The sequence below is a fragment of the Typopeltis vanoorti genome, chromosome 21 (genome assembly GCF_054136105.1).
Source record: "Typopeltis vanoorti isolate ZY-2024b chromosome 21, IOZ_Tvanoo_1.0, whole genome shotgun sequence".
Lineage (NCBI taxonomy): Eukaryota > Metazoa > Arthropoda > Arachnida > Uropygi > Thelyphonidae > Typopeltis > Typopeltis vanoorti.
In genome coordinates, this window is record NC_143569.1 from 32,467,725 (window position 1) to 32,495,194 (window position 27,470).

The 27,470-nt window shown below is 34.8% G+C and overlaps 1 protein-coding gene across 7 annotated transcripts in view; it reads right to left on the reverse strand.

Moving 5' to 3' along the window:
* LOC150094718 (myotubularin-related protein 9) overlaps nucleotides 1–27,470 on the reverse strand; it is a 282,350-nt gene that overhangs the window by 177,611 nt on the left and 77,269 nt on the right. For all 7 annotated transcript variants that reach the window (XM_090410951.1, XM_090410948.1, XM_090410952.1 and 4 more), the window contains one exon: nucleotides 14,420–14,548. In XM_090410951.1, the coding sequence (XP_090267077.1) occupies nucleotides 14,420–14,548 (129 nt within the window). The remainder of the gene's footprint in view (nucleotides 1–14,419; nucleotides 14,549–27,470) is intronic.

The following is a 27,470-nucleotide window of genomic DNA, read 5'->3' on the forward strand; positions in this document are numbered from 1 at the left end:
AACATAAGGGTTTATTGTATTCAATTGATTTTTCAATGAGCTGTCTTAATGTGTGAACATGGTCCAAAGTATTGTAATTCTTTCTAAATCCAACTTGTTCACAGGATTGCATTCCCTCCAGTTTAGATATTATTCTATTATTTATAATTTTTGTGAAAACTTTATATATCGTGGGGAGTAGGCTTATAGGTCTGTAGTTTTTAATTTCTTCCTTATTGCCCTTTTTAAAAATTAATATTAGAAGTGAGTTGTTCAAATTTTTCAGAATTTTTCTCTGTTTTAGGCATTTATTAAAGAGTTTAGTCAGCTGTTTGATGACAGCACTTCCTCCCAGAAGTGAGGAAGAATGTTAAGAAGTTTACCATAATTCCATCTTCTCCTGGGGCCTTTCCATTCTTCATTTCCCGCGGTCCCATTTCCACTTCACCTTGTAAGATCTCAGGGGCATCACGTTCTTCCTCACTCGAGTTATCCATAGATGATTCTTGGATGTCCCGGTCTTTGTCTTCATAGAGTTCAGTATAAAATTCCTGAATTCTTTTGATTATTGCATCTCTATTTTTTTTATAAGTTCACAATTTTTTCCTCTTACAGCAGCTATTTCCTTTGTTCCAACTGATAATGTTCAACTCAGGACCTTCATATTACTATTGTTTTCTATTGTTTCTTTAATTTTCTAGTATTATAAGATCTAAGTTCATGTTTCATCCTTTTACGTATCGTTTTACAAATTTCCGCATATTCTATTTTATTGGTGTCATTCAAATCTGTTTTCATATCTCTTTTTTTCTTCATCAGATTTAAGGTATCCTGTCTTAGTTTTTCCTCTCCTTGGTGCCTTTTTACACCTCCTATTTCTAGTGCACAATTCAATATAGATTTTTATATTTCATTAGCATCATTGATGGTAGTAGCTGTGTTTAACTTTTTTAGTTCATTTTTGAGTGATTCTCTATAACAGCTTTTATTGTGGTAGAGGTTTTGTAGATTCACTAAATTGGACTTTTTTCTTATGAGCTTATTCTGTTCCCATTTTTTGTTGATCCATACTTTTGTCCTTACTAGTCTGTGGTCACTTCCTGTGTTAAATCTATTAAGCACTTCGGTATTATTTATTATATATCTTCTGTTGGAGAGGATGAAATCTATTTCATTGTAAGTTTGTCCAACTGGGCTTCTCCAAGTCCATTTTCAGTTGATTTTCTTCTTGAAAAAGCTGTTCATAATAAAAGTTATTTTCTTCTGCAAATTCAATAAGTCTTTCTCCTCTTTCATTCCTCTGTCCAAATCCAAATTTACCGATGGAGTTCAGATGGTCATCTCTGCTTCCAATTTTGGCATTAAAGTCACCCATTATAATTATGTAGAAGTCTTTAGAATTATTTAATGTGGATTCTAATGTTTCATAGAAATCTTCTATCTTTTCATCTGGATGGTCCATAGTTGGGGCATATACTTGTATAATAAACATTCATAATAAAAATAAAAGGAGAGTTGGAAGTGTGTAGAAATACTCTAACTTTGCCTATTATCATGATTTTTTTTATACATTAACTCACAATAGCATAATAAAAGCAAAATAAATTTTATTTTGTAACAGACTATATTAAGTTTGCCAACATTCTGCTAGATCCAATATAGCACTTAATACTTTCAGAGCACAAAGCACAACAATATTCAGATTTGTAATAGCCTCCATTGCAGGATTGCTGTTTTCATTGAAGAAATCGTTCCATCTAAGGCAGATGTTAACATTCTGTACAAAGTAGAATAGGGTAAGCCAAAGGTGCCATGTACATTGGGGAAGGGAGATGCAATATTTTATATATTTTTAGGGATTATATCCAGTGGTTAAAAAAGCGTGACAGAGATAATTCAGTGGAAAGAACTGAGCCATCAGATCAGAAGTCCTCTGCTCTAGGTATGTGTGTTAATGTGGCTAAACAGTTAAAAAGTTATGACTGCATCATGGGACTTCTATAAAATAGAAAATGACAGTAACCTACTAAAAATATAGATAACTAAATGGTTTTATTATCATTATATTATTATTACTGGCATCTCCATGGAGTCAGAAAAGCTACTGTGAAAGGCCCACAGTAACTATTATTCACACAACCTATCATATCGCTCCTTAAAACTCATTTTTACGTGTCAAAGCACTCACAACTACTTCTGGCAATTCATTCCAGTCATTCATCACTCACTAAACAAAAAATTGTAATCCTCACATCTTTACTAATCACACTCTCACACAACCTAGGATGACCTCTAGTTCTCTATTTACTCATCATGTAATTCAACATGACATCGCTGTAACTGGCCCAAAGAGGTGAAAGAATGAACTACTTCAAAACATCTGGTTATTCAACATATTTATGCTCCAAAAATAAACAAGATGGGAATTCCACGTAGATCCACAGTGGAATCAAGATAATCATCAAAATATTACCTCTATAAATATCTATCTAACAAAATACCACCACATTTAGGAAAAACTTCACCTTATATAAAAAAAACTCTAAGGATTAACTCTAAGATAACCAACAAGAAAGAACAGCTGCCCAGCATATCTCAACAGCAGTCATCCCCTTTATAGGTTCAACTTCAACAAAAATTGCAAGATTGTTAAAGACACATAACATCAGGGTTGTATTTAAACCAACAAATAGCATAAGACAGGTCCTAAGATCCCCTAAAGACAGTGTGCCATTTTATAAATATCCAGGTGTGTATAATATCCCATGCACGTGCGGTCTTTCCTACATCGGACAGACTTCGAGAAGCCTGGAAATAAGACAGAAAGAACATATAGGCGATGTTAATCACAACAGAACGATCATCTCAGGATTGGCACATCACTTTTCAACTTCGAACCACACTATAGACTGGAATAACAGCTCCATGCCCTACGTAGACGAGGATTACAGGCATCGAGTATTTAAAGAAGCGGCAGTTGTACTACGTACGGGAAGTAACCTAAACAGAAATCAAGGGGCCATTCTGAACGATACCTGGAAAAATCTAATTAACTCCCTCAGTTCAACAGAGCTACAGTACGCAAATAACCATATTACGCGTTTGCATGTAACACGTGTTCATGATGCTGAGTAGTTATGTCACGCGAACGTGTCACCCTAGCTACCTAACAGGTACTAACGGTTCTTTGTATTTTGAAACCTTTTTTGCATTTACCTCTTTTTTGTACTATGCAAGCCTTGAGAAAGCTGGTCAGTTACTAGCGAAACCGGTAGGCAATTTGTAAGAGCTTAAGTACGTTGTAAATATATGGTCTATGTAACAATAAATCTTCATTTTGTAATACTTTATGACCAAAACATGTATAATTTAAACTCTAAGGATTTCAAAAACAAAATAAGCCACTTTATACTATATCAATCCACTTAAATCTTGCTCTTCCTCTGGGTCTTTTTCCTGCCAGCCTGGCAAAGAACACCTGTTTTGCTAATCTTTCTTCTCATTCTGTCTAAGTGACCATACCACCCGAGATCAGCTCTGCTAACACATTCTTGAATGCTGATAATTTCATTGTTTCTTTCCTAATATTCTCATTTTTAATATGATATTGCCAGTGATGCCATCTGTTCACTCTTCTAATCTTTCTCAGGAACTCTCATATCTGTGGTCTCCAGTCTTTGATCAAGAGTTTCATTTCTAACCCAGCTCTCAGCTCCATAAGTTAAAATTGGTTTGAACACTGTCTTGTATACAGCTAGTTTAGTGTTTTGACAAATCTCTCTCTCTTATTCTATATAAATTTATTCAGTTGACTTTGCTAATTCTGCTGTCTATTTTCAAATTTAATTTGCCATCTTCACTAAAAGTGCACCTAAATAACTGAAATGTTTTACTTGTTTTATAGGTTCTCCATTCAGGATGCAGTTGATGTTTTCATTGTCTTTGTCTTTTTTAACGTGGATTTTCATATCAAATTTATTACAGCAGTTATTCAATTTGGTCAGGAAACCCTGCAAACTTGTCCTGGCTTTATTTAAAAGTATAACATCATCTGCATAGTGCATAGAGTTGATATTAATATCTCCAATTTCAATATCAGGTTTAATACTGCTTTCCATCATAATGTGATCCAAAAAGATGATGAATATCAGTGGAGATAATGTACACCCTTATCGCACACCTGACTTAACAACAGACTATCTTCCTGTACCTCCTTCAATTCTAACTGATGATTTACAACTCAAATAGAGACTATGTATTGCTTGTTATAATGATCCATTTACACCATATAAATTTGAACGTTTTAAACAGCTTTCCTCTTGGCACCTTATCATATACCTTTTCCAATCTTCAAAACTTAAATACAGAACCATGTTATATTCCCATGATTTATCAACTATTTGTCTTATAGTTAAAATCTAATCCTGACAACCTCTATTTGGAGAAGAACAAGCCTGAACCCAGCTTGTTCTTCTCCAAGCTTCTCCTCCACAATTCTTCAAAGCTGTTTCTCAAGAATACATGCATAAATTTTACCAGGAACACTCAGTAGAGAAATTCTTCTGTAATTCTCATATTCAGTTTTATTCCCTTTTTTTATAGATGGTACTACTCCAATCATATGGAACTCAGCCCTCAGACCAGGCCTTCTGAATTATGCAGTATAGCCACTATAAAACTTTTATACCTCCATATTTTAGCATTTCTGGTCGAATATAATTTGCGATAGCTCTTTCTACTTTAAGTACACATACATATTTCAGATGGCATTCCTGTTGAGTGTGTTCTACTACCATGCTGTCACTGCCTTGATTTTTTTTTTAGCCATCTTTCAAAATAATTATTCCATACATCAAGAATACCTTTATCCTCAGTTTTCATATCTCCTTTATAATCTCTAATTCCTTTTACAGTACTCTTTCCTCCATTTCTGATCTTTTTCAATAGCCTTCAGAATATTTTATCACCTTCCTGATATTTATTTTCTATGTTCTTATCAAAGTCTTCCAGTGACTTTTGTTTAGCTAATTTTACACAATGCTTTGCTTTCTTCCATTTTCTCTGTAATTCCTAAGAGCATAAACTCACTTCCTCGTCAGGAACTTTTGATATGCTTTCTTCTTTTCTTTGGCTGCCTTTTTAATTTCCTGAGTCCACAATGGAGTTCTGATTTTTCTATCCTTGCAGATTACCTCACCACATACTTCACTGGCTAAATTGGTCCAAGTTTTCTTCAGGGTTTGCCACTGAATCTCCAAGATTTGGTTCTTGTTTTCAAACTCTTTCAGTTTTTCTTGAATAATGTTTGTGTATTTGAGTCAACAGTTCACATGTGATAGCTGTTCAACTTTGATTTGTTTCAAAACTTTCTTACACACCCTTCTTTTCCATATGAAGTTCAATTTTATCCTTCTCAGCACTAAATGGTGATTACTTCCTATTTAAAATTCTCTATATACTCTTGTGTCTTGAACCAGTGGGAAAACATCACTGTTGACAATAACATAGGCAATGAGAATTTTCTTATTCCTTGCTTCTTCTCTCCATGTGAATTTGTGCACAATTTTATGTTAGAACATGGTGTTAGTAATAACTAGTTCACGTCCTGAGCAGAAACCTAGCAGGTGCTTACTATTATTATTAATTTTGCAATTTTTTTCTCCAAATTTTCACCAAACATTCTTATATGTCTGGTAATCATTTCTTACTCTGCTGCTTAGATCTTCAACAAGGACCAATGTTTCCATTTCGTTGCATCAGCTGCAATCTCTAATGTCTTGTCCACTTCTTCCTTAGTAGAATCTTCTGTGAGACCATAAGCACAAATAAGTCTGTTGTCAAGTTCCCCATTCTGATATTGCCCACATCACTCTACTTGATACTGCCTGCCATTCAAGAAGATTATCCTCATATTTAGGGTTTAATACTATAGTTACTATTTCTTTAATATATATTATTGTTATTGATAAGAGAGAAGAGCTAGTGACAAAAAAAGAAAAAAAATGTAAAAAATATAGGATTCACAAAAACAGTGGATAATTCTAATGATGATCAGAAATTATTCATGTTTATATATTATGTAAAAAAAGTAAATACTGATCATAAGTGAATAAAAGAAAATTTTTAGAAAACAAAAGTGAAATATAAATAAAACAGAAATAAATACACATGACAAGCACGACAAATCATGCAAGATAATTTGTCTTTCCATTAACTCACATGTATTCCTACCATACTCAGATAAATCATCTGATAAACATTATTAGTTTTCATTGGATTAGCCCCTCCCTATAGCTATTTTCTGAGTTACCAATATATACACCCACTGTTTATTATTAGTTAGTTATTTATATTTTGCAAACAAATCTCTTTCCCTCTCCTCATAATTTTTTTTTAAAATTATGTCCAATGTAAATGCAAATATGCATATCTCTAGTTTATACGATCAAATATTATTCATTCCATTCCAGCAACTTATAGGACACATAACATCACAAATGTAAACATTAAAAATTCATTTGTCAGTAATGAAAACATTTATATTCACACCTGTTCTTTCACTCCCTTATATCTTCCATTTTCAAATGGCTCATTAATGTTATAAAATTATAAACTAAGGAGAACACTATATTTCAAACAAAATATAGTGTTCTCCTTAGTTATAATTTTCTGATATATACTAAACAAACACATCCCACCTCACACACAGATTTGGTTACAATAGAAGAACTTGTCGTGATACGTGGTGCATCTGGTGATACGTAAAGAGGAAATTGTGGCAGGGTAAGGTGTATTCTCTCAATCTACCAGAAGGCGGCAACAGGAGTTTTTTGAACATCTCGGTGTGAATGTGTTAAATAGAATGGCACTACACTGGGCAAAGGATAATGACTGAAAGTTTAGCATAGTAAGTATAAGGTTTTGGGATCAAAAGATTACAAATAGTGTATTACACTATTTGTAATTACCTTGATGGACCTGTGATTTCAGTCAGGATTTCTCCATGACTGCAGGCCATAAAGAGTACAGCTATTCCTGTCTTGGGCTTTTCTTTTCCATTTTCTTAATCATTGGGTCTTCTCACCTGAAGGCTGGTCTTCCAGGTTTCCTTTTGGTATCTCTCATAAACCAATTTGTTACTCTGATTGTCCATCTGTTGTCTCTCATTCTGGCGAGATGTTCTGCCCATCTACTTTTGCTGTTGTAGATTGCTTTTATTACATCTTTGAGTCCAGACTTCTTCCTGATTTCTGCGTGTGTCTTACGTGGTCTATCTTATTTATATTGCACATTGTTTTTTTCTATTGTACATTGAGTTGTTATTAAGCTTTGTTCTTCTTTTAAAGTTGTGTTCTATGTTTCACTGCCATAGGTTAATGCTGGAACGATGTGACTATTGAAAAGATGGGCTCTTATTTCTATATCTATGTTTTGGTTGGTGATTGTTGATTTTATTTTGTTGAAGGCTATCCAAGCAGCTTTTTTTCTCCTTTCTATTTCATTTGATATGTCATTATTCATTTTTATGGACTATCCGAGGTAGATGTCTTCAACTTTTTAGATGGTGTGGGATTCTAGAGTGATTGTATAATCTTTACAGTATTGTTTTATCATTTTTCATCCATCTTGTTTGATCCAGATGTATTTCAGAGTTCAGGGGAGTGAGATATTAATACCATATTGTCAGCAAATAATAAGATATTCAACATTTCATGATCAATGTTTATTCCATCTTTCATGTCAGTTTTTCGAATGATGCTGTCCAGAGTAGATGAGAAGAGATTAGGTGATAAGACATTGCCCTGATGTACTCCTCTACTTAAGTTAATTTTAATTGGGTGATTGAAAGGAGTGATATTTGTTGTGCCATCTTTGTAGATATCTTTTATGAGCTGGATGTATGCTATTTCTATTTCTTGTTCTATTAAAGCTTGGAATACTGAGTTATGTTCAACAGTGTCAAATGCCTTTTTAAAATCTATAAAAAGAAGACAAAGTGGAATGTGGTATTCTCTGCATCTTTCTATTAGTTAATAGACAGATGAGTCTGTAATTACTGTCTTCTTTATTACCTTTTTTTGTGCAGAATTATGGTCTTTGATGTTTTCCATTCAGTAGAGGTTTTCCTTAATTGTATATATCAAGTAAATCTTTCTGCTAGAGCTTTAAAGAGTACTTGTCCACCCATTTTTAATACAGCTTTTTAATACTATTTGTAATACAGCATATTATACTGATGGAAATGGACTGCAAGAAATTTGTCAGTGAAAGAGAGATAATACAATAAGTATTGTGCAATAAGTTTTAAATGGCAGTATCAAGAGGATGTTTTTTAAAATGCTCATAAAAGTTGCTTAGGGGAGAGAAAGAGAGAGAGAGAGAGAGAGGAGCCCATTTTTTGGAAACAGCAGCAATCTGAAAAACCAACTGAACCTCAATAAATAGGGTTGTGTAAAACTCCCAAGATATAGGAAACAGTAATTCTTAGACATTCCAACCACCAGTCATGACTGCCTAAGTCTTGTCGTGACGTTCTATTTTCATGTTGTGTTCGAATCCGCCATCTTGTTACAAGTCACTTTCATAAATAAAATACAACTAATTGTAAATTGATCACCAATCCAAGGGTAGAGAAATTTCTATTATACTGCACCACTCTATCCTTAGATAAGTCTATATGAAATAGTAGGATCAATTCAAAGTTAGTTAGCAGTCTTTTCATTCAATCAGGCCGAAGTATTTATTTTCTTTCTGGGATTCCCGCTAGATTCAAATTTTTGTGAATGGTGCAGTAAAAAGAAATTCAGGCAAATATAATAGTTAGATTAACAAATGAAACATTTAATATAGGTTACATAACACATACATAAATATTACTTCTAATTTTTATAGCAGAAACAAGTCAAACATTAAGTCAAGTTAATCACATTAGCACAATCTTCTAAGTCTTCACATGCACTTTCTCAGCTTCTGGGTTACAAAGTTTCTACACTTAAATCAAATAAGCAGAACATCCAATCTAGTTAATTTTCACACAATTCTCAGTCATGCTATAAGTTCAAAATATCACAAGCACTAATAGCTGAAAATATCTTTCAAACAATTCTTATCTCCAACTCTTATTAACGAAGAGTTTCCACAGTTAGAGTAGCGTTAAGCATAGCGTAATTAACACACAATTCTTCAAGCATAGAAATAATACACTATGATAAACCTTACCGGAAATAGTTCCTAGTACATCATTTATGTTGTGAGCAAACTTTTGGAATTTATTTGTCTTACTAAAAAAATAACACATCAACAAGACTTATCCATAGTTATACTTGAAGCACTATCAAACGCACTTCAGATTTCTAGACATCAAATTCAGGGTACTTCATCTATCCTCGTAATCACTCATAAACTAATTAAAACACTGTGAGGTTCTTTTTAGGGTAAATCGGAAATAAGCCACAATTCTAGACCAGCTGGGTTTATTCAGAATTCTTCCTTAAACGTCCAGCTTTTTATTTTATCCGATTGTAGCATTAATTTCCTTTTTATTATTACTGCTGATTACACCTTCAGCTAACTATAAAATTCGTTTCGTCCTTGCTCACTTATAAAGAAAATGTCCACTTAACTCCTACCCTTAAGAACCTTTTATTTACTTCTACTTCTCTAGCTTTCCCCTTGCTACCTTTTACTTCCAAAATTCCGTTCCGACTCCACCTTGTTACCTCTTATATTTTTTTATTATTCTTTTTCCAGCCCTCGCTCTGTTCCACTCGCGCTCGTTTATTTCACGCGTTTCCATGACAACAAATAAACGTAAAAATTTTCGCTAACGTTACATAAGGTTATACCACTACATTCAGTTATTACATAACGTTAAACTTTCACAAACAAGAATAAATAGAATATTTGCATTTCAATAAATGCGTAGTTAAATTACAAATACAAGTTCTTATAATATTGACATAACAATAAATAAAATAGCTTAATAATATTTAATACAGAATCTTATTACTATTAACACATATCGTTGATTAAACAATTAAATATTAGATATAATTAAGGTAATTACATGATATCAAATTATAATTTAAGTTATTTACATTAAATAATATTTACAAATGTAGCCTTTGTGATGGAAGATCATGTTGGATTCTGAAGCAAATAATAATTACTCTAATATCTACATAATCAGAATCCAACAAATTTGTTGGATTCTGATTATGTTGATATTAGAGTAATTATTATTCTGATTCTGGTGACACTCATCACCAGAGTTCCCACCTTACATTCCAGGCCTCCTACTACTGCCCTTAGAGGGCGCTCTACCTAGATAGGACTTTAGTGTCACCCACGTGATTGGGCTTAGTATTGTTTGTTATTTGTGTATATGTTACATTAAATTGTTTTTGTAATCCCCGTAGATGTCCTAGTGACTAGGACGAAATATAGGAAGTATTAAATTCTATTTTAATTCTCTTTGAGTGTTGTAAAATATCCATTAAGCCTCCAACATGAAGCCACTGCTCTGGTTCGGACTCCGCTTATGGTCTGCAGCTCGCCTCCACTCTGGTTCCGACTGCCTCTGGTTGTGACTTCTGATGACTCTCTGCTGACGATTGGAAGCCTTCTCTCTGGCAGCGACTGGAAATCCTTATGCTCGGCTCAGTCCCCTTTTATTTTGCAATCTTGGGACCTTGCACTAATAGTAAACCCCGAAGAATTCGGCATGACTCTTTCATCTTCTCTTAAGTTCAACCCGCTCTTTGTTCTCCTCCGTGCATTCTTTTGATCGTATTTTGCCAGGCAGCGGAAACTTGTCTCTAAAACTAGCAGACCTCTTTGATACTAACTTTAAAGGTATTGTGCACAGAGCTTGTAAGCACTTTCTCATACACAAAACTAGTAAACAACTTTCCCGTGCTCTTACACATAGCTATATACAAAGTTCCGATGGCAAAGCATTGCCTTTGTTTTTGATGTTAAAACAGTAAATACGGTCACTTCCCATAGGGCTAACTACATTAATATTTAGCAAAATATACATAGAAACAAACAAGGTTATTTACAGTTCTCATGAGACTTGACCTATGTAAAAATCGATGTAAAGCACTTTGATATTTTTAAGCTACAATCGAGTTTTACATGAGTGTCAATTTAATGTTTCCAAGTGCAAGGTTATGGTTTTTGGATTGAGAAAAATGCAAGAAGAGTAATATATTAATGAGAATTTGCTGCAAGTAAATTTCCATTAATATGTTAATATATTACTTGATGAAACTAGAGACTTGATTGTTATGGTGATCAGAGAATTAAAATTTAGGGATCACGTTGCTATAGTGGTTAAGGCATCACGGTGGATAACTACAATGTTAAAAAGAATACTTGGAGGGAAAAAGAAGTTATTCTCCCACTTTACAGGGCTATGAAAAGACCCACATCTGGACTGCTATGTGCAGATAGAGTAACCTGGGTTCCAAGCAGAAGGGGAGACTGTTGAAAAGATTCTGATGTAGGTAACCAAGATGATAACTGGCATATATATAAGGAGAGAGTCAGAGAACATGATCTTCAGATTGAGAAATATACAAGTTAGTAAGGGGGGATCATATAATATAAATACCAGTGAGATTTTGAAGTTTATGGCAAGTGGGGTAGAACTCTTGGTCTACACATAAGTTTTTGTGGTTAAGCAGTTCTGTAGCAAGTTTTTGGCATTGAGACCACATTGTATAATAAAATTAGTTTAATCCTTTTTCCAAGTGTGAGCAAACAAAGTTTGCGCCTGAAAGTATCTTCAGGACTGGGGTAAGGTGGTAAAACACCAGGGCAACTCGTTGCAAAGGTGGATTAAGCTACCAACACTCCTATCTCAGTATCTCCTATAATGCAAAACACATCTCCTTGCGGATATGTCTCATGTTATGCATTAAGGGAAGGGCCACTACCCAGACTAGTTTCGACCTTTATTGAGGCCTCTTCAGTGGGAGCCAGGCTCAAGTGGAGATACCAGGCAGAAGCATTAGCAGGTCATCTCTAACTATAGGAGTTGCCAAATGGTATGCCACCCTTTTTTAATAAATTACTCTGGATTTAGAGAAAGATGTTGAAAGTATCTCCACTTGGGCCTGGCTCCCATTGAAGAGACTTCAATAAAGGTCGAAACTAGTCTGGGTAGTGGCCCTTCCCTTAATGCATAACATGAGACATATCTGCAAGGAGATGTGTTTTGCATTATAGGAGATACTGAGATAGGAGTGTTGGTAGCTTACTCCACCTTTGCAACGAGTTGCCCTGGTGATGTACCACCTTACCCCAGTCCTGAAGATACTTTCAGGTGCAAACTTTGTTTGCTCACACTTGGAAAAAGGATTAAACTAATTTTATTATACTCTAACCAAGTGAAAAATAAACTTTCAACAGACTACATTGTAATACATGGAGTTAATGAAAAATAAACAATTAAAACCCAACAAGTTTCACGTGCCATATCACTTATATCATTAGTGGTGGTGGTACATAAAAGCTTTACACAACAAAAGCCTACAACAATTAATTATCAAAAACATATTAGATGTTTTTGATAATTTCACAACTGTTAATTGATAAACCAGAATACACATGATAAATTTGTTACTGTATGCATGTTGGAACATTGCTAGTTTTTGATATCACATTCTGTGGTGTCACTCGTGCTATATTCTAGGTCTACGGCAGTTAAATTTTACATGAAAGCAGACCATACTTGATGTAAAATTAAGCCTTGATTTATTGCATTGTGTAGTGATCCTAAGCATTTGTGAGGCTTCTTTATGCATTTATGTAAAAAATGCATTTATTGCATTTTTATTGCATTGTGTAGAGATCCTGAGCATTTGTGAGGCTTCTTTAAATTTTTTTGTGAAACAGTTATTATCAATATATATAACATTTTTATTTGTTGGCAGAGTACTCGATGGCTACTAGTAGTTGTGTGGAATGCCAGGCCTGATTTATGTTCTCTTCTTTTTTTCAACGTCTTTTACGTGTTCAGACATGTGGACTTCCTCCGACCTTCTTATCTGGCCTAAATAGCCTTCCTTCCTGTCATATATTGATAATAACTGCTTCACAAGAAAATTTAAAGAAGTCTCACAAATGCTTAGGATCTTTACATAATGCAATAAAAATCAAGGCTTAATTTTACATCAAGTATGGTCTGCTTTTGTCAAAAATTTAACTGCCATGGACCTAGGATATAGCATGCGTGATAAAACAGAACATGATAGCAACAACTAGCAATGTCCCAACAAGCATACAGTAATGAATTTGTCATTTGTATTCTGGTTTATCACTTATTTAACAGTTGTGAAGTTATCAAAAGCATCTAATATGTGCGATTAATTGTTATAGGCTTTAGTTGTATAAAATTTTTATGTACCACTATCCCTGATGATTTAATTGTTATGACCCATGAAACTTGTCAGGTTTTAATTGTTTATTTTGAATAAACTCCTCATATTACAATGTGGTCTCAATACCAAAAACTTCCTACAGAACTCTAGGTCATTGTGGAAATTAACTAAGGGTGTGGTCAGGAAGATTGAGAGGTCAAAGCTTTTTTCTTACAGTGTACAGTGAGTGTACGGAAAACATCTATGATACAGAGGTGCTGATAATAATAATAATAATAATACTGGAATGCAAAGTTTATCATTTATGATAATTAAGTTTGATATGAATGTCATCCATCTCTGTAAACTATAGCTACAGCATGGCTAATTTTGACTTTCACACTTGCAGTGAAATCACTTTTGATATATACACATTATTCTCAATGTAATCAAAGAAAAGAAAATTCTAAGGATGGCAGGTTGTGACTACAAATTGGCTAGTAAACTGATCATTTTTATTAAACAACCTATTTGGGAAATGGGTATCCAAAAGTTCTTGAGCATGCCCTATAGACATATTTCTTATTGTTACCAGTTTCTTTAAACTGATCACACTAATAACCACTTGTTATGTCTATCATCAGGTGGATATGCCAGTTGGCATCTCTCTAGTTCTTATTGCATACTGACCCAATGATTGTACACCATAAAACACACAAATTCTTCTGTTGAAATATTGCTATCTTGATACCTCCTGATGAGAAGAGGATATTTGCATATACAGACATGCAAAACTCTGCATGTCTGTATATGCACTTTCTTAGGTTAAGTAACTAGCAACAATTTGATTTGAAAATATCTGCACTTAAAATCCTGGGTTGCTTTAGTTTGGAAATCCTGTATTTTAAAAATAATTTTCTTTCAATTTCAGTAAATATTTCTTTAAATGTACTTTCCATGTTTAGCTAGAGTGCCAGCAAATTTGAGGCTCTGCAATATATTCAATAAGTTTATATTAAATAAGGACATCTTAAGCACAGAAATCCCTTTAAATTCAAACTGATGTTGTTTACCTTGGTTTCTTTATGATAGTAGCTAAGAATCGGAAATCTACCTAAATAGCGAAAATTAGCAACTGCTATAAGCATCTCATCATCAATACTTTTAGGTACAATCACAGATTGAGGATACGTTGGACATACCTAGATAAGGAAAACAACTTATAAAAATCAGAAAGAAAGTACACATCAATAAAGAAATCTGACTATAATGGAAGTTATAACACAAAATTCTGTAATTTAGATATTACGATGTTATATATATATATTAATCTTATCTAAATCACTATTCTCTCTATTTCTTGAAATATTTGTTAATTTGGAAAAACATCTATAACAGTTAATAGTTTTTACTTATGGTAAAGTCTCCAGGAGATGTTGCATTTTTATGTAACATCTTTTCTTAATGCATGACAATAATGAAAATAACTTTACAAGCTAAATTATATCTTACTATAGAAAATTACAGAATGAATGACTTTGCTAACTACTGATCTTGGTGGTTAAAAAAAAATTAAATAAATCAAAGCTGAAAAAGAGACTAATTAAATCAACTTTTTGTATCTTGAACCCTGGTGAAGTTCCTTTGATGAGGTTCTAGAATTCCATCAGAGGCTAGTAACCATTCCTAGAACACTTGTTTGCCTAGTCTTGATTTCAATTTTGCTGATAAGAGTGTCTTTGGATCTCATTTGGAGATCTTAATTTTCTGCTTTGTGTATGTACGAGGGTGGTCTGAAAAGTTCTCGGCCTAACAATGAAAAAACGAATTTATAATTTCAAAATTAATTATTTTTTTATTTTTCAACATAATCTCCCTTAAGACTAATACATTTATTCCAGCAATGCTCCAACGCCATTATCCCACCCCTGCAGTGGTTCTCAGTAAGACCTGCAAAATACCCCTCTACAGCTGCAATCACCCTCTTGATTTGAAGAAAAACGCTGACCAGTGAGGATGAGTTTAATTTTGGGAAGAGACAGAAGTAAGAGGGAGCCAAATCATCTAGGGAATAGGGTGGATGTTCCAACAATTAATAGTGCAGATCCCTTAATTTTCTAAATGCCAAAACACCTTTGAGGGCAGGTGCATTGTCCTGATGAAAGATGATTTTTTCTTCTACAAACCAGGTTTTTTTCACGATTATTTCATCTAGTCTGGTTAAAAAAGCGGAATAATATTCACCAGTTATTGTTTTACCCTTTTCAAGATAATTAATAAACAAAATGCCTTTAGCATCCCAAAACACAGATGCCATGACCTTTCCTACTGATGGAACCAACTTTGTCTTCTTTGGTGCTGAACAACTGGCCTCTGTCCACTGTTTTGATTGCTGTTTGGATTCTGGTGTGTAATGGTGAATCCAAATCTCATCCATAGTAATAAATCAATGCACAAAATCAGTTTTATTCTTGTTAAAAAGCTCCAAGCACTGTTCAGAGATTTTCATGTGAGTGCGGCACCCATCTTGTGCAAAGCTTTTTTATTTGCAATTCTTAATGCAAAATATATCCTACACAACCTTTTGAAATGCCTATGGCTCAGCACTTTGACTCGTCGGTCATCCAATACCATCATGCACTTGATCAATGATTTCTGTTTGTTACACTTTTTTGGATGTCCTTCACGTGGATCATCTTCAAGGCTGGTACAGCCACATTTAAACTCGGCAGATCATTTCTTAATTGTCGAAAACAAAGGAGAAGAGTGCCCATAAACTTTTATGAACTTCAAATGAATTTCTTTTGGTGTTAAGCCTTCTTTTACAAAGAATTTTATAACCGCACGATACTCAATTTTTCCATTTCAAGAGATACAGACAACACTTTTGCTTCAGACAGCTGTATAAAACAAACTACTTGATAGAATGACTAGCAATTTCAATTGGATATTTATGACAGATGTATCAACTTAGAAAAAAAAAATCTTGCCGATAGTGTTGACATCTATGGTTGAGACTGAGAACTTTACAAATAAAGTCGAGGAGCTTACAAATGAAGAATGTCACAATCCTGTCATCTTCTATCATAAATATCCCACTTATGACATGTTAACACCAGCAAAAAGTATATTTGTTTTCCTTCTAACATTAGATCTCTACAATTTTACCATACAGTTACTTAACCAGATGAACAAAATATACAAATGGAGAGCACTGTCATGGGCTTTTGTTAACACTTTCAATTTCTACATGGAGCATTATGGAAAAAAAATAACAAAACAAAACTTGACATAACTATCTTACGCCTACTATTTGGTTAAGAAACACTGATGATACGTTCTTTATTTGGACACATGGCTAAACATGTTAGACAGATTTTGCCACCATCTAAACAGCTACCATCCCAAAAATCAATCTACAAGAGAATAAGAAAATCACAACAGCCTGGTTTTCTAGGCAGTATAATAACACATCTACAAAGTGCCACACTTTCTTCCACAGGATATAGAAAACCTACTCACACTTGCAGATACGATTCTCAAACTGTCTCACCCACCCATTACTAACAATATGCTATTATGAAAACACTAGCTAACTGACTCAGTAATCTCTATTTTACTGTTCCCTCGCAGCTGAACTTAACTATACTCACCAGACACTCTTATTTAATGGTCACAATTCCAAAAGAATTAACAAAATACTGAATCCTTCCACCAACCTACACTATATGGATTGTGTTAATGCTATTATTATTACCCATATTAAAAGGCAATTCAGTATAAAATCTACAGAACTTGAAAGAAATGCAATCTCTGTACAGTTCTCAAATGTCACATGAACTCTGTGACCCATATCAGCTTTGCTCTCAAATCCTGCATTAACTTATCTGCTACTTAAAGATCAATCTCTTTCCCCTCTACTCTTCTGTTCTAGGTATCCACAAGCATGCAAGTACTAATATCTGCCTAAAAGAATATTTAAAAAAATGTTCTTTTATGTATAGTCAGGTTTAACAGACCACACCACGAAAACTACCCAGACAGAATGGAAAAAACTACTACATTTCCTTGTAACTTTTTTTTTTGAAACTGGTAGCCGTTCTTAAAAATCAACCTAAACTAAGTAAATATGGAGTGTGAACTATCCAAGATATGTCCAAATAGCTATTAAACAGCACCCACAGAGGGTGCCTTTCCTAGAACTTGAGGCTCTAAGCCTAATTATTTAAACTTTCTTTGTGCATATTACAGCTTTAAATTATTGGGTTGGCAAATAAGTTCATTCGGTTTTTCAGAGTGGAATGAAATACATTTTATTTAATATATATAATACATACTAGTCAGTTATATATTGACCCTCTTTATCAATGACCTCTTGCCATCTGTCCACTAACTTCATTATGCTGCGTTCATAAAACTCCTGAGGTTTACTGGCGAAAAACTGATCCAGGTGTCTTTTGACAGCCTCATCATTAGCGAAGGTTTTCCCGTTCAGAGAATTCTGCAATGATCGGAATAAGTGGTAATTGGAAGGTGCCAGGTCTGGTGAATAAGGAGGATGCAGCAAAACATCCGAGACAAGATGTAACAATTTACTCCAGGTTGTTAATGATGTGTGGGGTCTGGCATTGTCGTGGTGAAAGACAACTCCTTTCCGATTTGCCAATTCAGGATGTTTTGTGCTAATTGCACAGGCCAGTCACGTTAACTGTGAGTAATAGACAGTTGAATCAATCATTCTGTCTGATGGTAACACCTTTATAATTCCACCACACAGAGAGCATGATCTTCTTTGGGTGCAATCCTGCTTTCGAGGTTGTTTGAGGTGGTTCGCTCTTGTGCCCCCATGATCTTTTATGTACCACGTTATCGTACAAGACCCATTTTTCATCTCCCATAATCATCCGCTTCAAAAATGGGTAATTTTCTTGGCAACGTCACAGCAAATCACAGATGGATATGTGAGCAGTCATATTAGCCTCAGTCAATTCATGCGGCACCCAAACATTAAGTTTTGAAACATATCCCAGTTTGTGCAAATGGTTTACAACACTTGTATGGGATATGTTCAGTACTGCAGCAATCTCCCACACTGTTCGTGATGAATTTTTGTTGACGATATCCTTCACAACACTCGAATCAACCTTGGTCAGGAGCTGGTGCGAGGCAGATCACTGAGGTCGAAATCTCCAGAACGTAATTTGACATATGCATTCTGTTAAGGCACCATCCCCATTTACGCTGCATTTTTTTTTTATGGGCCTCTGCAGCTTGTTTGCCTTTTTTGAAATAAAACAGCAAAATATGCCAGTAATGTACGTTATTTCCTTCCATTTCTAAAAATATGCTACACACATGCAACTGAAGTAGGCCGAACAAAAACTCATTGAAAGGTTATGTGAAATGTCACCTTTCAACTGCACAATAGCACTGCATGGTTGCATAACAATAGCGACAGGTGAAGCGGCATAAACTTGTACTAACGCATAAACTGAACAAACTTATTTGGCAACCCAATATTTTATACTATCTCTATAAAAGAAACAAAATATTGGAATTCTTAAATCTTCATTTAATTTCATTCTTCTGTGCTGTACTATACTTCATTTCTATTAAATTATCCACGTGAGCTTTAACTTGCATTTAAGCCTACATATACCATATTATATTGATATGTCATATTATATATGCACCTTCTCCAGAAAACTCTTTCTGGAGAAAGTGCAATTTCATTTCTGAAATGAATTCCTTTTTAAGATTGTGGTTGATTTCTATTTGATAGCATCTGAAGTGCCAATATGTGATTTTCCAGTTCACTTTTTTATTCATTAACATATAACCTTTGTGGTCTTCAACTTCTTATAGATGATTCCATTGATAGTGTTGTGCAAATTTCTAACACTGAAAATAGCAACAAACAGAGCCAAGGGCAACGCTACCTAGGACCCCATGCTGCCAGTCACGTGAACATATAACTTTTTAATTATTTTGCTTCCATTAAGGTAATTAATAAATTAAAAAATACTAAATATAATTATAATAATATAATGGCTGGCATGGTTGGCCGAGTGGTTAGCGTATCCGCTCTCCAGCCAAAAGGCTGTGAGTTTGAATCCCATTGTGGGCATGGATGTTTGTGATTGTATGTGAAAATACTAGTGGTGGTAGGCAGTAGATGGCGCTGGTGTAGATGATGACGGAGAGATGTAGAGTAGGTGCCCTCCCTTAATGAGCCTTGGGACTCCCTGGAGGTGTCATGTAATAATAATAACAATATTATTATTATTAAAACAAAATGTAAATAAATGGCTTATCAAGACTTTTGTCGAAACACTGTCAAACTTACAATTTTTGTATGCATAACAAATGTATAACGAATAACAATAAACTATAAAGCAAAGAGCTTGCTGTGTAAATTGTGAGAATCGATATAATAAGGTTTGCAATAAGTGGAACCCACATTTGAAGTCTGATAGGTGTTGCATCTTTTAGCAACACCTATTAGGCTTCCAATGTGGCTTCAAATTTGCTTTATAGTTTATTGTTATGCATTATACAGTTTGTTATGCATACAATAGATCTATGGTTGTGACTGTTCAGCTGAACTCACAGGGACCATACAAAGATAAAGTCACAACCATAGATCTATTGTATGCATAACAATAAACTATAAAGCAAAGTTGAAGCCACATTGGAAGCCTAATAGGTGTTGCTAAAAGATGCAACACCTATCAGACTTCAAATGTGGGTTCCACTTATTGCAAACCTTATTATATCGATTCTCACAATTTACACAGCAAGCTCTTTGCTTTATAGTTCATTGTTATTTGTTATACATACAAAAATTGTAAGTTTGACAGTGTTTCGACAAAAGTCTTGATAAGCCATTTATTTACATTTTGTTTTAATAATAATAATATTATTATTATTACACGACACCTCCAGGGAGTCCCAAGGCTCATCAAAGGAGGGCACCTACTCTACATCTCTCTGTCATCATTTACACCAGCGCCATCTACTGCATACCACCACCACCACTAGTATTTTCACAGACAATCACAAACATCCATGCCCACGATGGGATTCAAACTCACAGCCTTTTGGCTGGAAAGCGGATACACTAACCACTCAGCCAACCATTATATTATTATAATGGCCTGCATGGTTGATTTTCTAGAAGCTTCCAGAAAATTATAAATTTTCTATGTATTAACTTTATTGTATCACAAAGATATAGAATTTTCTGTCATAGTAATTTTGTTTGTAAAAAAGAACTGTAATCAGGATATATCTAGTAATTTCTGGGTTGTCACAGGTCACAGCTACTTATATAAGGCCGTTAGGTGAGTAGGTGCTATTACTGCTACTGGTATTATACAGATTACGTTTTCTAATAAATATTAAAATATTTCAGATCTGAAATTTTGATAATGTTCTAATGAGCTAGAGATGTGAAGAAAATACATGAATGCAAGTCAAAAATGAAAAATCAGCAAATCCTAAAAAGAAGATGAAAAAAAAAAATAATAGGCTCGCTGAACAAGTACCTGTGCAGGAGAGAAGCGAAGATACTCATTCATGACCTGAGCAATGAAGAGGCTGAAGAACCCATGGAAAAAGCCTAGTGGTCCATATTAGAAGATAGCTCTACTGAAGAAATAAAAGAACATGAGTCAGATGAGATCCTTGTGGATAAACACCTTGGTCCAGTTAGCCATGAAACAGATATGGGACAAGTAGATATAAGGGGAAACGGAAAGTAATCAATTTTTTGAACTACATTTTTAATATAAATTTTATTAAAGAACAAATGAACATTATTCAATTCTATAATCGCTATCGTTAATTATAACCTTATTCCAACGATCTACTAAGTTTAGAATTCTATTTTTGAAAAACGTTTTTTCTTTGGAGGCAAAAAATAATATCAAACTCCTTTGGACATCATCTTGCAAACAGAAGGTTTTATTTCTTATGCTGTGTTCTAAGGACCTGAATAAGTGATAGTCACTAGGGGCAATATCTGGCGAATATGGAGGATGTGGTAGAAGTTCCCATCCTAACTGCCTAATTTTTTGAGTCATTCTTGCAGAATGTGGTTTTGCATTATCTTGCTGCAAAATTACCCCTTTTAGATTGACAGGCACAGGACGTTTGATTAACAATGCTTGATGTAGTCTCTCTAATTGTTCACAGTAGATGGCTGCTGTGATAGTCTTACCTTGTTCCATGAGTTTGTAATGAATAATTCCATGAATATCACACCAAACGCACAACAGAACCTTTTGTGGATGAAGTCCATCTTTAGATGTTGGAACTGGAGTTTGATTTGGAGAAAGCCACTGTTTTTTGCATTTATTATTCTTATACAGCATCCATTTTTCATCATCAGTTACGACTCATTCCAAAAAGGGGTCATTTTGTTGTCTGGTCAACAATGAATTGCAAATCGCCCTTCTCTGTGCTTTATTGTTTTCTGACAGTTCATGCGGTACCCATACACCCTGTTTAAGAACCTTGCCACTCTTATGTAAGTGCTCTTGGACAGTTGACCATGATGAATTAAGTTTCTCTGCTAATTTTTGTATGGTTTGTTTTGGATTTGATTCAATGAGAGTCTTAAGAGCATCGTCATCTAGAGTAAGAGGTCTTCCAGATCGAGGACGATCAAAGAGATCAAAATTTTTTTCTGCAAATCTCCTAAACCATCGCTGACATTTGTTAACCTTCAATACGTCTCCATAAGTTGAGCAAATGATTTTGGTGGCCTCGGCAGCATTCTTTCCTTGGTGAAACAAAAACAGCATACAATGACATAAATGGTGCTCTTCAACTTTAAAGTCTGCCATATTAAAAAAAATAATCTAAAATGAAAAAAAAAAACGGACTTTTAAATAGAAAAGTAATGCTAATATTTAAATAAAAATCGAATTTAATAATTTATGTGTTATTTAAGAAAAAACAATTGGCTAAAAATGACCTATTAAAACTAATTGATTACTTTCCGGTCCCCCTTATATTATATATTTTAAAATACTTTCAGATCAAAATGATTCAGCATTCTGGCCAGAATATATTTGTGAAAATATAAGAGACTATTTAGTACAAAAAGGACCGCATTCTGGCCAGAATATATTTGTGAAAATATAAGAGACTATTTAGTACAAAAAGGACCACCACAAGTTATGAAGGAAGACTTTCCTTAAAATGAAAGTGGACAACATTTTTCAAAAATTACTTGTAGAAGAAATGTTCAAATGGTGAAGTTATATCTCATCCTTGGTTTGTGTATTTAGTGAGGTCTGACAGATCTTTTGTGTTTACTGTCGAGGTCCTTGGAAATAGTAGCACAAGTGCTTTGGCTACTAGAGGATTTAACAGTTGGAAGAATACTCAGGTCAGAATACTCCTAGAAGAGGAAAAAATAGACCAAAAGCAAGTTCTACTAATGTTAAGGAAAAATAATAGTGGCATCAAGTTTTTGAAAGATTATTTGCAATTGTACAGCTTTTATCAGAATAAAATTTAGCATTTCAAGGTTCTGCTGATTATCTTGGTAGCCAACACAGTGGAAATTTTCTTGGTATAATAGAACTGCTTGGAAAACTTGATCCTGTGATACAAGAACACATTAGAAGAATCACATGTAAAGAAATTTATGTGATTACTTTGGGAAAAGTAATCACATAAATCACAAAAAAAAAATCTATTCAAAATAAACTATTTAGAGTTATAATAGATGCCATTCAGAAAAACAAAACAGACCATGTCAAAACAGCAAAATATTATGCAGTAATTCTAGATTGCACATCAGATCAAAGTCATTAACAGTAAATGTCCCAGATAATTGGATATTTATCTAATGGCATTCTGACTAATTGTATCAGCTAGAATTTATTAATATTTTATAAAATTTCTACCTGCTGAATCTACTGGTGATTATCTTTTTAATGCGGTCAAACAGGAACTTTAAAATTTGGGTCGTAGAATTCAAGATATCAGGAGACAAAGTTATGACAATAAAATAAATATGAAGAGAAAAGAACAAGGCATTCAACACTCATTTATTGCAAGAAAATCGTTTGAAGCATGCACCAAACTTCAACAAATGCAACTGAATCAAGCTCTCATAAAAATCTAGATGTAATTCTATTGTTCCCCAATTCTAAAAGTTTAATTAATTCTTGTGGAAAGGCTTAGACATTGGTTATGCATTTTCACTATATTATTTAAGGAAATTACAACGTACTAGGATATACATTAAAATAAATTTTAATATATTTCTATATTTCGGCAACGTCACGTTGCCATTTTCAAGAACTTAAGTACAAGACAAGTGCACGCAGGTACAACAAAACAATAAGTGAGGAAGAAGTATGAAGCTGTTATTTCTCCTAAAGTCCTGATGGTGCCCTCTAGCAGGCAATGTTGGTATTCTTGGGCGATTGGGCTAAAGGTCTTCTGATGTAGGTTTCCCAAATTTGAGGAAGTCTCATGCAGCCAAATTTGTTGAGGTTATAGAAATATATTAAAATTTATTTTAATGTATATCCTAGTATGTTGTAATTTCCTTAAATAATATAGTGAAAATAAAAGTTTAATTAATTAATACCATTGTTAACCATTGATTACTAGGACAGAAAGGAGCTGTATGCGAAAGACCACTTGCATTTGAATGAGGAAGGAAGTAGGCATATGGAGAGATTACTGTTTTCTGAATGAGTCAGTGTGTAAATGCAGGGAAACTAGAATTATTATTATTATTATTATTACGGGTATCTCCATGGAGTCAGTAGACTCATCGCGGGAGACCCAAACTAGCAAAACAATATCTGTCATATCTCTTCTTGAATTCATTTACAGACGAAGAGCTCACAACTAAGTCAGGCAATGAATTCCACTCGTTCACCAACCTCCAGGCAAAAAACCTTGTTCTGACACCTTTGTTAACCACACTCTTCTTTAATTTCCAGAGATGACCTCTTGTTCTTCCATCGCTATCACACAGCTGAAACATTTCCCCTGCATCAATCCTATAAAAACCTTTCAGTAATTTAAATGTTTCTATCATATCCCCTCTTCTTCGCCTATCAACCCATCTCTGCAATCCACAAGCTCTCAATCTATCAATGTAGGGGGCATTTTTTACATCACTCACCAATTTGGTCACTCTTCTCTGAACCCTCTCCACAGCCTCCTCATCTCCAAGGAATCCAGGTGACCAGACCTGAGCACAGTAATCCAAATGTGGAAGTATCAATGCTTTATAAAGGGGAATAATAACCTCTTTATCTCTGGATGTCAGTGTGTTCCTCAACAACCAAGTAATCCTATGTGCAATCTTGGACACCTTAGCAATGTGTTCTCTGAACTTCATCTCCCTATCTACCAATACTCCTAAGTCCCTAGCCTCATCAATCTCTTGGAGTACCTTTCCATCAATGTAGTCCACAGCTGGTAATCTTTTAATCCCAAAATGCATGACTTTACACTTTTCCACATTGAACTGACACCCATTATCTTTTGCCCATTTTACCAGCTTATTTAAATCATCCTGCAAACTTTCAACATCAGCTTGATTTTTTATTGCGCTACACAACTTTGCATCATCAGCAAACAACTGAATATCTCCCTTTAAGCCATTTCTTATATCATTTATATACAAATTAAACAACATTGGCCCAATCACAGAGCCCTGAGGCACACCACTGGTCACCTGCCTCATTCTGGACTCGGCTCCTCCATACACCACCTTATGGTATCTCTCCCTGAGCCATTCTCCTATCCATATCACCAATTTAATATCCATTTCCATCTGCTCCAATTTGCGTAACAGTGTTCTATGTCAAAAGTCTTAGCAAAATCCAGAAGTACCACTGTGTAGCCTGTTCCTTTGTCCAACTCAGAAGTTATTCTATTATGAATAGTTACTAAGGCAGGATCTACCTTTAACAAAACCATGTTGGCCTCTATAGAGTATCATATCCTGATCCACCCATTCTTGAATTTTGTCTTTAAACAACTTTTCCAATACTTTTACCACTACTCCTGAGATGGTGATTGGTCTGTAATTAACTACCACAGTTTTAGAGCCACCCTCATGCAAAGGAACCACTTTGCCTAACTTCCACTCCCTAGGGACAATACCAGAGTTCAAACTTAAATTAAATATCCAAGTAAGAGGGGTTGACAATTCATTTGCAAATTCACGCAACACCGAGCTAATATTCCATCTAAGCCTACAGCAGTGTTTACATTTAAATTTTGCAATATATTTAATACCTCTGATTCTTTAGCTTCAATTCTCACATTAGGTATTTTCCTAGGGTGGATGATAGGAGGGGTGGCCTCTTGTGGAAATGGGTGCTTGGAGGAAGGGGGAACGACATCAAGTAACAATGAGTCCAGCAGAATCTGAAGGGATAATGATAGGTATAGAAGAAATGACATTTTTTTGCTTTATACTAATGTCAGGAGGATCCGGAATAAAAGCGATGAATTGGTGGCACTGATAGCACCTACTCACCTGGCCAAAGATTATTGGGATCTCTGAGACATGGTTGATTGACAGAAGATGATATAATAACAGGAATAGAAGTAGCAGGGTACAACATTTTTCAGCAGGATAGGAAGTGTAAATGCGGTGGTGGAGTACTGCTTATGATAAGTGATAACTTTTGTCCTCTAAGAATGAAGGCTTTGGAAGGTAGTGACACTAATGGTTTTGAAAGCATATGGTGTGAGGTAGAGGTGGGCAAGACAGGATACTTAGTGGGATGTTGCTACAAGCCAAGGAGCACAGAGGGTGGGGACCAGGAGATGTTTAGGCAGTTGAGCTTGGCATGTGCAAGAAGAATGATTGTTATGGGAGATTTTAACTACAGCAGTATAAGTTGGGAAGAGGAAAATGCATGTAGTAATAAGGAAATGGAATTTCTGGAATTCTTGAGGGACAGATGTCTTAGGCAACATGTAATTGAGGGAACAAGAGGTTCAAGAGTTTTGGATTTGGTCATAGCTTCAGAAGAGCTGATAATAACTGAGATGACATCTTTCCTCCCACCCCCAGTTGGAGAGAGAGAGTGACCATGTGGTTTTGACTTGGAAGATGAATAGACATGCAGGATTATCAAAGAAAAGGGAATGTATGTGGAATTATAAGGCGAGTGATTAAAATAGTCTTAGATATCAACTTGTGGCAGATCCATGAAGGAGAGAATTGGAAGGCCAGGATATCATTAGTGAGTGGGAAATTGTGAAGGAATATTTGTTGGCAGCAATAGTAAGCTGTATTCTATGAGTAAAGAAGAGGACACAATCTGATGTAAAGTGGATGACAAACAATATCAAACAGGAACTGCAGGTGAAAAAGAGGTTATGGAAGAGATATAAGGAGAGGGATGGAGGGCAGATGCATGAAGAATATAAGACTCAGGCCAGGAGAGTGACTAATATGGTAAGGAAGGCAAAACTGGAATATGAGAAGAGACTGGCAGTAAGACCCAAAGATAATCCTAGGGAATTTTTTAGCTATGTGGCCAGTAGGAGGAGAAATGATTGTGGAAAAATGACACTGTGGGATAAAAATGGGAATAGAGTGAGTGATGCAGAGGACGTGGAGTTGTTCAATAAACACTTTATTGGAGTATTTCATCCTGGAGAAGTAAGTTTTAATACTGAGTACCCTGGATGTCAGTAAAGCTGTGGGACTGGATGGCAAATTTCACCATGTGTTTTGAGAGAATTTGCTAAAGAACTGACAGCTCCGTTAACCTGGCTTTTCAAAGAAAGTCTGGCTATGGTAAAGATATCCAAGGAATGGGAGGAAGGTAAGATAGTGCCATTGTATAAGGGCAGTAGCAGACTGGATGTGTAACTATAAGCCAGTTTGTGTTTGATCAGTAGTTGTAAAGATCTTGCAGAAATTAGTTTGGGACCATATACAGAATTGGGCAGATGAGGGTAATGTCATCTGCGAGAGTCAACATGGATTTGTTAAGGGGTGCTCTTGCTTTAGTAATATGATTGCCTTATTATAATAAAACTATTATAATAAAGTGACAAGAGCAGCCATTTTTTTGGATTTTGCAAAGGCATTTGACAGGGTGCCACGTGATAAGCTGA